Source organism: Carcharodon carcharias, chromosome 23 (genome assembly GCF_017639515.1).
Source record: "Carcharodon carcharias isolate sCarCar2 chromosome 23, sCarCar2.pri, whole genome shotgun sequence".
NCBI classification, from domain to species: domain Eukaryota; kingdom Metazoa; phylum Chordata; class Chondrichthyes; order Lamniformes; family Lamnidae; genus Carcharodon; species Carcharodon carcharias.
This window is the reverse complement of record NC_054489.1, coordinates 47,429,288-47,444,536: the sequence shown is the minus strand read 5'-3', so window position 1 is coordinate 47,444,536 and position 15,249 is coordinate 47,429,288. Positions and strand designations below refer to the sequence as shown.

General features: G+C 41.7%; 1 protein-coding gene across 4 annotated transcripts in view; it reads right to left on the bottom strand.

Annotated features, from left to right (window-relative positions):
• Window positions 1–8,792: 8,792 nt before the first annotated feature.
• The window catches only part of limd2 (LIM domain containing 2), a 58,746-nt gene continuing 52,289 nt past the window's right edge, over window positions 8,793–15,249 (bottom strand). For all 4 annotated transcript variants that reach the window (XM_041173600.1, XM_041173601.1, XM_041173602.1 and 1 more), the window contains one exon: window positions 8,793–14,498. In XM_041173600.1, coding sequence (XP_041029534.1) covers window positions 14,345–14,498 — 154 coding nt within the window. In that variant the 3' untranslated portion in view covers window positions 8,793–14,344. The remainder of the gene's footprint in view (window positions 14,499–15,249) is intronic.

Sequence of the window (15,249 nt, the reverse complement as noted above, 5' to 3'; positions counted from 1 at the left end):
CTGTTCCCCTTACGATAGAATCCCAAATCACTCTCCCACTCATTTTTCTGCCCCCCTGTGCAGCTGAGCCACTCAATGTGCCATGGACTTGGCTCTTGCTGCTTTCGCCTGAGAAACCATCTCCTCCAGCAGTATCCAAAACAAAAAATCTGTTAAAGAGACGATGAACTGAGGGGACTCCTGCACTAGCTGCCTAGTGCCTTAACTTTGTCTGGCAGTAACTCATTCCCTTTATGCCTGTGCACTCTTTACCTGCAGTGTGATCACCTCACTGTACGTACCAGCCATGAAAAATCTCATCCTTGCGGATGATCCACAGTGATTCCAGCTGCAGCTCCAGCTCCAAAACGCAGATTTCGAGTAGCTGCAGCTGGAGACACTTCCTGCAAAATAAAAGGGCCACTTCCTTCCCACTTCATTAAACTCCTTCTCTGACCAAACTTCAACTTAAGCACTCTAATGCAACCCAAAGCAGCACTCCGGTGCAGCCATGCTAACTGTTGTCTATCCTCCAGATGACCCTGCTCTCACCACTCTCGATCTAACGAACTAAAAGCAACCTTGACTAAACATTATTTTTGTAGGCAACTTATACTTTATAGAATAGAATATTCCCTTTTTACTTTTAACGCAACTGAAAATCCCACTCCACGGTTATATTTAAGTCCCTTAAGTAGATATTAATTCCTCTCGGAACCAGTCCAAAGTGATTCTTGGCTCTCAAGGGTCTACTTCCATTCTTTTCCTTCCCAGCCTGGTAACTTTTAAGCCCAGAACTGTCTTTCATGTTGAGGGTTTTCCTGGAGCTTCCCCAAGCTAGGTGAATCTTCCAGCCTCATTTTAAACCTTCATGAATTTGGTCTTTTCAATCCAAGTGCGAGCACCCACTGTATTCCTGCACAGTGAACCATAGATACTTGCTGCCCCTATCTGTTCTCTCTTTCTCTCTCTTTCTCTCAGATCCTGGCAGACTGACCTATCTGTGAAATTCAGGGGTATCTTTTAGGTTAGCAATACCTTGTAATCCAATCCTACAATGGCATCCTATGCATCCTTCCCCTCTCAAAGCCCATCTCCATGGTAATGTGATTACACGGACCTAGTATCTAGGTAGATGTACCAATTAGCTATCCTTTACACTCCCAACTTCATTCTATCTTGAAATTAAATGGACAATTAAATATAACTGTTTACAAAACCTGATATTCTTAACATCTTCCTGGGACTCTGGAGACCAACATTGTCAGCATATATGCTTCTGCCATTGTCTACACCTTGCATCTCCTTCCCAGTAAAACAACCTGTGCTCCCCTTTATCTTTAACAATCAAGCTGCCCAGGTTTGTTGTCAGCAGAATTCAGAACAGGTCATATGATCCCCTTCATTCCTCCATTTTAGCCTAAATTAAACACAGTCTCAAAACACAACATATGCATGCTTGGCTGAGAGCATATACTTCCATTAGTCTGTTGAAATAGGTGCATGCAAGAGAAAACATTGCTTGATTGACAGCTTTATTCTCTTAGATCTATTTTGTCAATGGCTCAGTGTTTACTTATATAAGATAAAGATGTGTCGAGTGCTTGTAGTTTCTGCTATTGATACTTTAAAGGCCTGGTTCATTGCTACTTTTATAGGGATGTAGTATCAGCAAGTCTTTTAAGAAAGTTTGGATGGCTGTGTCTTTGAAGCTTTTCCACACGTGCCATTGTTTTTAGGGTTCATTGGTTCTGTGCAGAATGTATACTTGGTGAATGGGCATGGAAGTACTATGAATTGGCATGGAGGTATGGGGACCATTCGGGGTGTGTGGAAGAGTTTTCATTCCAGGCCCTTTTTTCTGAGGCATTTATTGTTGAGCCTAGGAATTAGTGACAAATCTGAGCTTCTTGACATATGGTAGTTTCTATGTTTGTCAATCTTTTGTTAGGTTGGAGGATTGGAACACCGCTGGCAAATCAGCATATGTTGCTCATTCCCTTATCACCCCTCAGAAGCTGTTGTCTCAGCAGTGTAGAGTTCTTAGTTCTTGCTAGGATTGGAGCATGTATGACTGAGTCATGTGCAACTTTCTTTCAACTCAGAAGTGTGTGAGGCTTTCACAGGATAATGCATATGGGCTTTTCCTTTCTAGGTCCCAGAGGTCACCGGCCTGTATGTTGGATATGGTGGCATTCCACAGCAACAATTCTTGAGGTGGAAATCAAATCCTGCAGGGCTCCCACTCCAGGGCCCTCATACTGGCTGAAATTGGAATGCAGTGATGCTCTCACAAGCCTGTCTGCTGACGCATGAGGCAGGCAAGCACATATTTACATCTATTTCTGTAGCTAGATTTTCATGAAACAGGTTGCTGTCTTGTTGCCGGAGGCTATAACTTGAGGGGTGTCAGGAAGATATGTTATTGGAATTTATTGTAAAATAGTGGTATCTGTATCTATATGTGTGTGTGTGTGTGTGTGTGAGAGAGAGAGAGACTTAATTGGATTAAAGGCAGCTGGCCTGAAGGCTTTAATGTGTTAGAAGATAAACTGGGTTTGAAATGTTAAGTAGGTAAACATGGGGGAAGTTTATAATGTAAGGTTTAAAAGAACATTTGCATTTTTAAATAAACCAGACCCAAATGTTTTCAAAGGAGGGGTGAAGTGTGTCACCCACCCAGGTGAAGCTCAGAAACAGTGTGTTTATTTTTCCTAAAGATTACTGGTAAAGTTGGTACTGTGATAAATGTTTATTATCAGGCAGGTAAAGTCCAAAGATATAGTTAAATAATGGGAACTTGCATTCAAAGGGGAAAATATGTATAAAGGAGAGTAGGCTGTGTGTAAATGATCTAACAAGTGCAAAAAGCCTTCAGCATCTACGCCTTAAGTTGCTATCTACAACATGCTGAGGTTAAGAAAACTTTTAATTAGATTGTTCAGGGTATCATATTTCTTTGCCTGGATATGTTAAAATCTGTGTGTCTTACTGTTGCCTTAACGAAGGTGTAACTGGGAGTCAGATTAATTAGGGGATTTGAACAACTCAGCATTTACCATCGGCTGTGCCATAGCATAGTTGGGGGCTTGTCTGGGATACAGTTGAAATTCCTTGATTGGGTTGGAGTTGGTGAATCTTAAGGTTATGCACACGAGAAGCGTTTTGAATTCAAGAGTTGGTGTGAGGTTTTTTTGAAGTGTTGAGGCTGCAATATGGCTTTGGCAGTTGCCCAGACTTGTATGGGAGTTGAAGTTATAACTTTGGCTGGTTTACAGAAGGTAACTAAAGTTAAGTTAATGGAATTGGCGGATAAATTACAATTGAGGTTACATGCAGGGGCGACGAAAGCAGACATAACTGAAGGTATAGCACAGCAATTAAAGTTAGAAGTGATACGTAACGCTAGCGAGTCACAACTGAAGGTAGTGAGACTTCAGTTAGAAATGAAGAGTCTTGAATTTGAAGAAGCAAGGGAACTGAGAAAATTTAAATTGGAGGCAAACAAAAAGGAAAAAGAATTGGAAATGAAAAAACTGAATGAAATTAAAAAGATGGCAAAAAAGAGAGATTATTTCAAAAAGAAATGAATATGTAAAAGCTTGATCTCCACAGAGAAAAGTTTGCAATGGAAAAGAGAATGAAGGAAAAAGATAGAGAGTATTGGCTTAAAAAGCTGGATTTTAAAAAGAAGATATCAGATGCTGAGGAATTTTCTAATTATGAAAAAGCCTTTAACCTAAAACCCAGTGGGAGATGTTTAAATTTGTACAAGCTCTTCCAAAGTTTGAGGAAAGAAAAGTGGAAGCATTCTTTATTTCATTTGAGAAGATAGCTGAACAAATGAAATGACCACAGGGAATCTGGACATTGTTGTTACTGTTGTTACAATCCAGATTGGTGGGTAAAGCACCTGAGGTTTATGCTTCACAGTCAGAAGAAATGTCGATGAACAAGAAGCGGTAAGAAGGCTATTTTGATTGCAAAAGAGTTGGTTCCTGAGGCAGAAATTTAGGAAAATGAGAAAACCGCCTGGGCAAACTTATATTGAGTTTGAAAGAGTAAAACAAAATAATCTTGACTGTTGGATACGGGCATTAAAGATAGAAACAACATATGCAACTCTTAGAGAGGTAATTCATTTAGAAGAATTTACAGATTCAATACCAAAAGGAGGTGTTAATGGTGATAGATAATGAGAAAGAAGTAGAAATGCAGGATTCTGAAATTGATTTTGTTCTAATCAAATTGGATAATGAGGGGGTACTTGAAAATTTAAATGTAATAATGAGATACCTGATTTGGAGAAGCTATTACGGTCACACAAAGATATGTGTGGAAATAAACTGGGAAGAACAAATTTAGCTATACATGATGTTCATCTTCGCTAAGGTGACATCCTCATAGGTTAAATCTGGCAAAGTTATCACAAGTACAGAAAGAAATCGAATTCATGCTTCAAAATGATATCATTGAGTCTAGTTGCAGTATCTGAAGTTTGCCTATTGTGCTGGTCCCAAATGGAACATAGACTGTGTGTGGGCTATCAAAAGGTGAATGCGGCAACAAAAGTGGGTTCATATCCTATGCCACGGTTGAAAGATTGTATTGAGAAAGTGGGACAATCAAAATTTATCACAAAGATTGACTTGCTAAAAGGATATTGGCAAGTACCATTATTGGAGGGAGCTAAGGAGATATCAGCTTTTGCGATACCAGATGGACTATATCAATATAAAGCCATGCTGTTTGGTATAAAAAATGCACCTGCAATATTTCAAAGACTGACAAAGTAATTGCACGTCTGAGCAATTGTGCTGTTTATATCGACGACTTGATAGTTTTCAGTCTGACGTGGGAGGAACATTTACAGCATCAGGAAGAATTATTTACTCAATTACAAGAAGCTAATTTGGTGGTGAACTTGGCTAAAAGTGAATATGCAAAAGTGCAAGTTACATATCTAGGTCACACCATTGCGCATTGTAAGGTGGCTCCGAGAGACGTGAAAGTCAAGGCTATCATGGATTTCCCCGGCCTATAAAACAAGAAGTTTTAAGATTCCTGGGCATGAGGGGGTTTTATTGGAAATTTGTACCAAATGTTAGCAGTGTTATTGCTCCACTGACTGAACTATTAAAAAGAACAAGAAGTTTCAATGGACACTGTAATGTCAGAAGTCATTTGACAGTTTGAAAACTGTATTAACTATGATATCAGTTTTGGCAGTACCCACTTAGGCCAAGCTAATTTAAAGTTGGCCATTGGTGCAAGCGATATAGGCATTGGGGATGTACTGTTACAAGAAGATGAAAATAGAATTGAAAAACTGATAGAGTATTTTTCACGGAAGTTGATTGTACAACAGAGAAGATATTCAGTGATCGAAAAGGAGACTTTGGTTTTGGTGTTAGCATTGCAGCATTTTGAGATTTATGTTGCAAACGATTCATCTGAAACAACTGTTTATACAGACCACAATCCTTTAAAGTTTCTGGACAAATTTCGAGACAGAAGTGCAAGGCTTTTCAGATGGAACTTATTATTGCAACCATTTAATCTACAGATTACACATGCACCAGGACGAGAAAATCTGATTGCAGATGCATTATCAAGATTTGAAGCTTAAAGTGAAAATTGGATATTCAAAACCTGGACACTGAGCTGAAATAATTTCTGTTGATACAAAGGATCTGTAGATATATTATGTTGATGTATGCATCTGGTACTGTAACAGTGTAAGTATATAGGTAAGTATAGGAGATAGTATAAGATCGGTTAATAAAAATGAAGCCATCTTTTTAAATTATGACATTTCACTTTTCAATAAGGAGGGGATGTCAGGAAGATATAATAATGTTATTGGAATTTATTGTAAAATAGTGGTATCTGTGACTATATGTGTCTCTGTGTGCCTGAGACTTAATTGGATTAAAGGCAGCTAGTATGAAGGCTTTGATGTGCTAGAAGATAAATTGGGTTTGAAATGTTAAGTTGGGAAACTTGGGGGTAGTTTAGAATATACGGTGTAAAAGAACATTTGCATTTTTAAATAACCCAGACTAGATAGTTTTCAAAGGAGGGGTGAAATGTGTCACATACCCAGGTGAAGTTAGAAACAGTGTGTTTATTTTTCCCAAAGATTACTGGAAATTTGGTACTATGATAATTTATTATCAGGGAGATAAAGTCCAAAGACAGTTAAATAATGCGAATTTGCATTCAAATGGAACAATATGTATAGAGGAGAGAAGACTGTATGTAAAGGCAGCCATTTTAACATCTAACAAGTGTGAAAAGCCTTCAGCATCTATGCCTCAAGCTGCTGTCTACAACGAACTGAAGTTAAGAAAACTCAATTTGAATTGGATTGTTCAGGGTATCATGTTTCTTTGCCTGGGTCTGTTAAAATCTGTGTCTTCCTATTGCCTTAACGGAGGTGTAACTGGGAGTCAGATTAATTAGGGGATTTGAACAACTCAGCATTTACAACCAGCTAGGCCATAACAGGGGTACCACTTCACATCAAGGAGTCTCTCCCACTCTTACCACCGGCCATAGACATATTGGAAGGATTTACAGGCTAATAATCAATTGGTTTGGCCATGTTATGAACACACCTGTGACCATCAAGCTCTGGAGTTGGACTTGAACCCAGAGCTTCTGGCTCAAAGACAAGGATGTTTTGCACTGCACCATAAGACCTCCCATTGCAGGAGGCAGGTTGTTTATTTAAATATTATAATGCAGCTACATGCCTAAGAATTAACTATCATTTTAAATTTAACCCTGGCCAGCCGGCTTCCTGGGTTTCGAGAAACCTGTCAACTAAAGGGAGATGAAAACTGCTGGATTCAGGAGGTAAGAGCCTTTTCCACTCTGTGGGTGTCCTTCCCGCCACCTGCCTGCTCCCAACCTGACAGTGATTTTAAGGACAGCCCACCCACCCTCACCCCAAATGAGACCCTGAAGTGGTCAATTAATGGCCACTTCCTGTCTGGATGCCGTTTTTAGGCTGGCGGGTGGAGGTTGGTGGCAAGGGGCACCCGACAGGTTAGCCTGCTCGGTTCTCTGGCTGAAAATATGGGGGCATGGGGCCCTCCCCCACAGGCTCCCTTTCTCAATCAGCGGTTCCCTCTCCCATCCCACAAGGTCTACCCGTCCCCTCCCCCGGCAGGTGTCCCCACCCCAGGCCTTTGCAACCCAGCCGCCTGCCCCTCACTCCCTATCCCAGGGTCTCCTCTCCTGGCCCCATCAAAAGACCTCCTCCCCATCCTCACCTCCTGGACTTACCTGCATCCTGGACTCCTGGCATTTTGTACCATGGAACTTGGTGTAGTCCCAGCAGCGGCCACCAGCTCTCTGATGCAGAACCTGTTCCCCAGATAGAGGAGAAAGGCCCATCTCAAGTCAATTAACACTCCACAAAGCATTATGTGACTGCACATCCATCAAGACCAGGGGTATAAGCCCCTCTACTTTTACGCTGGCAGGTCAGGTCTGAAATATTCTACCCCTTGTAATCTTCTTCTTGAGCTCTTCACCCGAAGGCAGTTCTGACCCACAGCATCCTGACCTCTACCACATGCACAGCAAAGAGGAAGGTACCGAATCCACCCCACCCTATGGGATTGAATTCCTTGCTGTAGGCACCATTCTGATCCACACCGGCCATCCAGCCAACTAGCCAACCAGCCCCCCAAGGAGTTTGGCTTGCTATAGCAACATACACTTTTATATGCATGTTGTAGCCTGGAACTATGGATAGTGATGGTAGAGGCCAAACACCTTGAGGCCAGACTGCAAGCTTCTCATCAGCAGTGGCACTCTGTGGGAGGATGAAAGAAGACATCTAAAGAATGGGCTGAAAAGTTCAAGTGGAGCTTGAAATGGGTAGCAAAATGTCCTCCATTTCCTCTTACTGTGAACTTACCAATCTTGTGACAATTCAGGCAGGCAGCATTAGCACTCCTGGCTTTGTACGTGCAATCTCTGGGTGGTGAAGAAGAACCTTTCATCGCTATACAAATCTTTCAGATTCCAATACACTTCAGGACTGCAGCTGCCTCCAACAGGTGTTCTTCTGTCAACTTCACTCCATTGAACAAACAGCCCCGAGTACTCAGAATCAATGGTATTATATATTCATGAATAGGCTTAAGGCCGATTGTTCGGATTGAAATTCCTTTGAGCATTGAAATTTGATGGGTGATCCGAGTGAGGTGTTAAAATATTAAAAGAATTTGATAAGGTATACACTGAAAACTATTTCCTCCGGTGGAATGATGAAGAGCAAGAGCACATAATCTTAAAATTAGAATCAGGTACTTGTTCACACAAAGGGTAATAAAAATCTGGAAATTTCTTCCTTAAAAGGCTGTGGATGCTGGGTCAATTGAAGCTTCATAGACAAGTCCAATAGATTTTTGTTAGGCAAAGTATAGAGAGCTAAATTGAGTAAATGGAGCGGGCAGATCATCCATGATCTAATTGAATGACAGAACAGGCTCCTCAGGATCCAAATGTTTCTACTCTAGCTCTCTGTATTAATATGGAGCCCAATGTGTTTACCAAGCCTAGTTGCTTTTGTGGAATATACATGTGGCAGGTCCAGACAAGGTGGTGACTTCTGGGAATTCAATTTGAAAACCTAATAGTTAATCAGAAAAGTAAAAATTCTTGAATGTACATATTGTGCAAACATTTTTTTGGACATTAACATTCAGTAATATGAAATCAAAGAAACCAAGACAGATATAGGGACAGAGTTTCACCCTCTCTCCTTATTTTTTAAGCATGTCGTACACAAAGAGTTACACAATGGATATTTTAATGTCAAAAACTCTAACATTTGTAAAGCAGAGGTGTAACCACAGATTCAAAAGCAGCACTTTTAACAGTCGTGATCAGAGATATACAAACAGTAAAAAAGGTACAAACATACAATATTTATAAGGCCTGTGCATCAAGGGATATCTGCTGTGTAACAATAAGTTGTAAATGCAGTAACCAGACAGTGACAGCTCTCTGCAGGAACATTCAGGGAATGATTGTGAGAAGCAGACTGAGTAATGAAACAGCGAATTGTTTTACAATATGTACATGCATCAAGTTTGAACAAAACAATTTCAGGTAGGAGAGACTGCTGTGTCAACCATATGCAAAGTACAAGGTAAGAAATGGTCACACTCTGAATTGCACAACCTCCATTCACATTTATAGAAACAAAATACTCCAGATGCTGGAAATTTGAAATTAAAAAAAAAATGTTGCTGTTTTACTCCTTTCACACTGATGCATGCAATGTGTATTCACTAATCACACTAATGCAACATGTAGTAAATGCATGAAGTATGTAATGGTCCATTCACACTTGATGTATCCTGATTGTGTTGAGTTTATCACATTCAGCATGTACAATGTGGGATTATTTCCTAAGATGTGTCATAAATAATGTCTCATTCACTGCCATTTGATTGCTGTGCCCTGGGGAAATTGGCTTGTTTCTGTGTGACCATCAATGAAACATGTGATATCAGTAAGTACCTAAAATTCATTTTCCGTTCTTCCCTTACTTTCCTCCTGAAGGGGTCAACCCATATCAGGGTGCAGTTCCACAGGTATCAAAGCCTTAACTCAGGGGGGTGGTTTTCTTCAGGTAGATGCTGAACGCTGGCAGGCTGTTTGGCCACCATGTCAAGCCCCATCCCATCCTTGTCCAATATCCACATCTAGCTGGACTCACCAGATATTGATCACCAGCCAGGTTTTCTCCATCAACTTGGCAATTCTGAGGACCAGTTGCTGTAACCCCACCCACCAAGGTTCAGAGACCATTATTCTTTTTATGCCTTAGCAATACTTTCACAGTATGTGTTAAACAATGCCCAATGTATCAATAGCTGTGCTATATCAGAGAGCTGTGCAAGGTGTGGTTATTGTATTTAATTAGGAACAATTTCTAATTCCAACACTGATTAGATCCAGTAGAATTGGGTATCAGGGGATCATAGCCCCACATCTCTCGGTAAGATGATTACAAGTGTCTAAGGGACAAGAACCACCAAATATTAAATGCATGCAACCATTACAAAACAGCACTTGAAATGTTTCACTTTGGGAAGACATCATACACCATCAGGTCCTGAAATGCTGATCACAGATTTACGCATGCAGTTCCTCAAAATAATGTCACATTTTAAAAATCCCTGTTTCCAGGTTGCATTAACCTTGATCTGTGAAAGCTCAACATATCTCTTCAAGTTAGTGATAGTAACTTGTGTTTAAAATGATTAAGGTGTCTATGGGGTAGATATAAAGAAGCTATGTGCTCCGGTGGGGAATCCAGAACAAGAAAGTATAATCCTAAAATAAGAATTCAATCGTTTAGGCGTGAAATCAGGAAGCATTGCTTCATACAAAGGGTCATGGAATTCACTCAAAAGACTGTGGATACTGGGGCCATTGAAATGTTCAAAACTGAGATTGACAAACTTATACTGCTTAAGAGTACCGAGCGATATGGTGAAAAGACAGGTAAATTGGAGATAAGATACAGGTTAGCCATGATGTGATTGAAAGGCAGAATAGGCTTGAGGGGCTGAATGGCCTCCTTTTCCTATTTTCGTATCACATTTCTAATGAGAGGTTGTACCTTACTAGAGATGTGCAGAACATATGGGGGGGGGGGTGGCGGGGGTGGTGTGTTTTGTGTGTGTGTGTGTGTGTGTGTGTGTGTGTGTGTGTGTGTGTGTGTGTGTGTGTGTGTGTAAGTAATAAGGCTACCAATTCCACTGGTCAATCCTGGTATGAAAGCTTTGCCTTAGGCTGCACTTCTACTATCACATTCATGTGGCTCTGAAGTGGAATTGGATACACACCAATAAAAAAGTTGCAACATAGCTGACCAGTCAGTACCTGACTAGAGTTCCCAACAGACTAAAATCCCTCTCCAGGATAGGGATCCATAAACTGGGTAGAATTTAACTTCAGATTATATTGCCTGAGTGAAGCTCTCAATTTATGAATTTCAGAAGAATTTTTTTCATTATATGAATTTCATTTACACTTGAGTTAAAATTAAGACATTTCTCCAATTCAAATTCGTACCTGTCTTTCTTACTCATGATTTGTCCTGATTGAATTTTGTGAGCTTGGGTTTTTTCTCCCATTTTCAACGCATGGGCATTACTGGCAAGGCCGATGCTTAATGCCCACCCCAGAGTGGCCTCACAGCGAATTTCCCAGCTGGCCATTGATGTGACACACACACACACACACACACACACACACACACACACACACACACACACACACACACACACACACACACACACACACACACACACACACACGAAAAGCCACAGAGGGAAGAAAATATTCAAAGGTAGAGATAAGCAAGTTTACAAACTTGATAGCATCACAGGGCAGCCTGTTGACTAGGGGAAAGGCAATGTCTGTGGGGAATGATGCTGGGGAGGCAATGTGCTTCTCCCCCGAGAGAAAGTAGAAGTGCAAGTTTAAGAACCTGGGCAAGGTAATAAGAATGCAGATTGCACCACCTTTGATGAGAATGTATGTGTGTGGGGGAGGAGGGGGCATTTAATGGGGGTGCGTGGGTACACACAGTACTTTCGCATTGTGATTAAGCTTCATGTAATTCTGCTCTCCAACTGAAAAAGGTAAGAATGGAAGACAGTGAAGCTTCACTTGACTGGCAACCTGAGCTGCACACACAATAGCAGGAGGGAGTCACTGAGGAATGAGGCAACTGAACAGCTTATTGTGGACACAGAGTCCACATGTGAGTGGTTTAAAAATATTCAGTGCTGTAGGATTTCAGACAGAGGCTGACTCCAGATGGGGGCAATGAACAAAAGACAGTGGGGATAAATGCCTTTTACCCCCACTTCCCTTGGTGGCCTTTGTATGGTTTTATACTTTTACCCATCCAGCCAGCACCCTGGTGCTCCCTATAATTAGTCTGAGTCTCTCAGCCTGCACATACTTGCACCTCATGAATCCAGGCTTTTAAATCTCAATGGCATCACAGGGCAGATGGCAATTGGAGATTGTGGCCAGTGAAAGTGTAAGTCAGTTCAGCCGCTTCCGACTTTCTCTCCTTACAGAGCATCAGAGTGCCGGGTGTAGGTTGTCTTCCTGCACTCTCAGCTGGGGAGTGAAGGGGAAGGGTTATTGAGATGGGATGATAATTTTGCTCAATGCAGGAAGCAAACCCAGAGGCATCTGTTAATCACTGTTACATCAGTCCATGTTTCATGCCCCTGGTCACTGCACTGGTTAGTTTTTAAGTATTTTTAATTCTTGATCAGAGAGAGAGTGATTGATACAGGTATTTTTTTGGGTGGTACGCTGGACTGGACCAGTAAATCAATAGTTTATAAAAGGCTGCTGAATCTTTAAATGAAACCCGGAAACGATCTGTGACTGATGAGCCGTAATATAAAATGCATAGGTACACGCATAGTAAACATTCAAGTACCAAAATATTATTCTTAACATTTAACCCATTACTGAGGCACAGTTTCAGTTGAAAAAAAAATGCATTCCATCTGCTGGACCTGGGCCTGAGAGCAATTCTGAAATTCAGTGATATCACAATGCGACAATAAACACACTGAATTCCACGCAATTAAATCACATGCAAGATTTTCAGAAATTAAGCCAGTATTGGGAGAGAAAACAGAGCCATCAGAAAACTGAAACAGATACTGTGGGGAGGGGTGGGTCTCACTGACCTGCTCAATGGGGGACAGGTGGGGTCACTGGCCTCCTCAATGGGGGAGGGAGTGTCATTGACCTGCTGAAGGTCAAGGGGAGGTCACTGAACTTCTCAATGGGGGAGGGAGTTCACTGGTCTCCTCAATGGGCAAGGTGTTGGTGGGGTGGGGTGGGGGGTAGTCACTGACCTCAATAGGAGAAGGGCACTGACCTTCTCCGTAGTGGGGAGAGGGTCACCAACCTCCTCTGTAGGGGAAGCAGCACTGACCTTCTCCTTGTGCCGAGGCGACTGCATTGACCTCTATCTGTTTTCTGGTGGATGTGGGAGATACCGGTCTCTGTAAGAACAGAGTCTCTGCTCTCTGTAGTGGGCTGGGAGAAGAGGTGTTGTACATGCTCTCTCTAACTTGGGAGCTGGAATATAAAGTAGGGTCTGTATATATCAGACAATTAGAACCAATGTCTAGTTATCTAATAAAATATATGACCATATGGGTGGGTTAAAGGGCCTGTGGCACCGCTTTGAAACTGCTTTCAGACCTGTTCTGTTTTGAGAAGGAACTGAGCAAAAGGAATCTGATTTGAACACTGTCATGTTGGGAGCACTGCCCTCTGGTTTGTGAGGAAAGTTTACAGTGTAGTAAGCTGTGCAAGTGATGCACCATAATTGCCATGGTTCTTTCCAAAACTTTTAATTACTAAAAGATTAATCTGTCACAGTGGACTAGTAGGTGGCATTGTGTCTTCACATTCCTTTTGTATAAAGCTCAGTCATAGTATCTGGCACAACCACTTCTCTGTGGCAAAGCCACCCTGTTTCAAGAAGATATATATTATTGAGAGTATATTGTGCAATTGCAAACTGTTCCCATTAGGTGGGCTATCAATCCAAAGACATAGCAATGTGTAGATGAGGGAAGAATTGCTGTGGTTACTGTGTGTAACACAAGGGTGTTATGTGGCCATATGCAGCTCATGGTCCCCGGTAGTCTGGCCCATGAAGCTCAGGCAACCCCATTCTGGGTTTGAAGCTCTGAAGAAGGGTCATAGAGACTCAAAACGTTAACTCAGTTTCTCTCTCCACAGATGCTGTCAGACCTACTGAGTTTTTCCAGCATTTTCTGTTTTTATTTCAGATTTCCAGCATCCGCAGTATTTTGCTTTTATCCATTCTGGGTTTACTTTTGTTTTTTATTCCGATTGACTTGTGTGGCCTGGCAGTTTGGAGTCGGCTGTTCATAGCACTGTTGCCTCATCGGTGGATAAATCCTAAATCAGAATGGTGAGATGTGTTGGTACTAGAGATCAACGTTTGGCAGCAATATGGTAAGTCCAGTCACCGAGATAGTCTCTGGTTCGTATTTGTAACACCTTGTATGTATATGATTTGTCTTGGAACTTCTGACCAGAGAAGATTCTAATGACCCTTTTTATGATGTGGCTACACACTGTGACAACAGCAATCCTTCCCCCATGTTAGCAATGGCCCCTAAATTACACACTATTTAAAGCTGAACGAGGAATTGCAGCTGTTGTGTCCTTAGTTAAAGAGAGACACGGTGTTAGTGCTTCACGCTTTGCTCACTGCTAACCAGCTGCTCCTTCCCCAACGATGGCATCGCGCTTACTTGGAGTCACTGTCTGCCGCCTTCTGCTGCCACAGTTCCTTGTGCTGTTTGCGGCCGAAGCCCTCATCATAATTCCCTTTGCTCTTGAACAACTGTTGGAAGTGAGGCTTGCAGTAAAACTCACCTTGCAGTGCTGCGTAGCTTCCCAGACTGAAGGGACAAAGGGAAACAAGATACTGTATAAATCCAAAGACTCCAACCATCACTCAGGGATATATGGGTACACCAAATAATCAAGTACAGTAGTACAAATTCTGTTTTATCTCCCTCACAACTCTCTCTTTTGGTTTCCCAATACCAGGAGGCGTGAACAGGTGGGACTTCACACTCTGACTTGGCAGTAGTAATATCAATTAAGTTTCAAAGTGTGAACTATCTCGACTGTCTGGAAGTTGCTGCAGACCATGTTATCCTGTGAACACTTCCTGTGAAGTGAGTGTCTCTGTCCAAATAGCAGAGAGAGGAATTTGGTACGATAAACATTTTTACTATGGCATCAATCATAGTGGCTTCCAGGCTTATTGGTTCTCAATGAGTTTGCAACCCATCTTGCTCAGAATTGTCACTCCAGGCCTTTCCCAGTGTTTGGTTCCTCTCCCTGTCCTCCACTAGGCAGTAGAGATTGGGAAAGTCCAGGCATTAGGTTCAGGCTGTAGACAGCCAAGAGTCACAAGTCACAGGGCTGAAGTAACTAGCTAACTGAATGGAAGGGAAGCCACATTCAGAGTTGAAACTACTTTCTCCTGCCAATTACAGAAGGGCCCTGACTGAGGTCTGGTATCTAATGGCATGTCCCTGCTTTCAGGTGGGGATAATGAATCATGCAAGAGAATTAGGAGAGGGAAATAAATAAAATTTCTCAAACAGGAAACATGTTAAGGATAAGAGAGGTTAAACTATG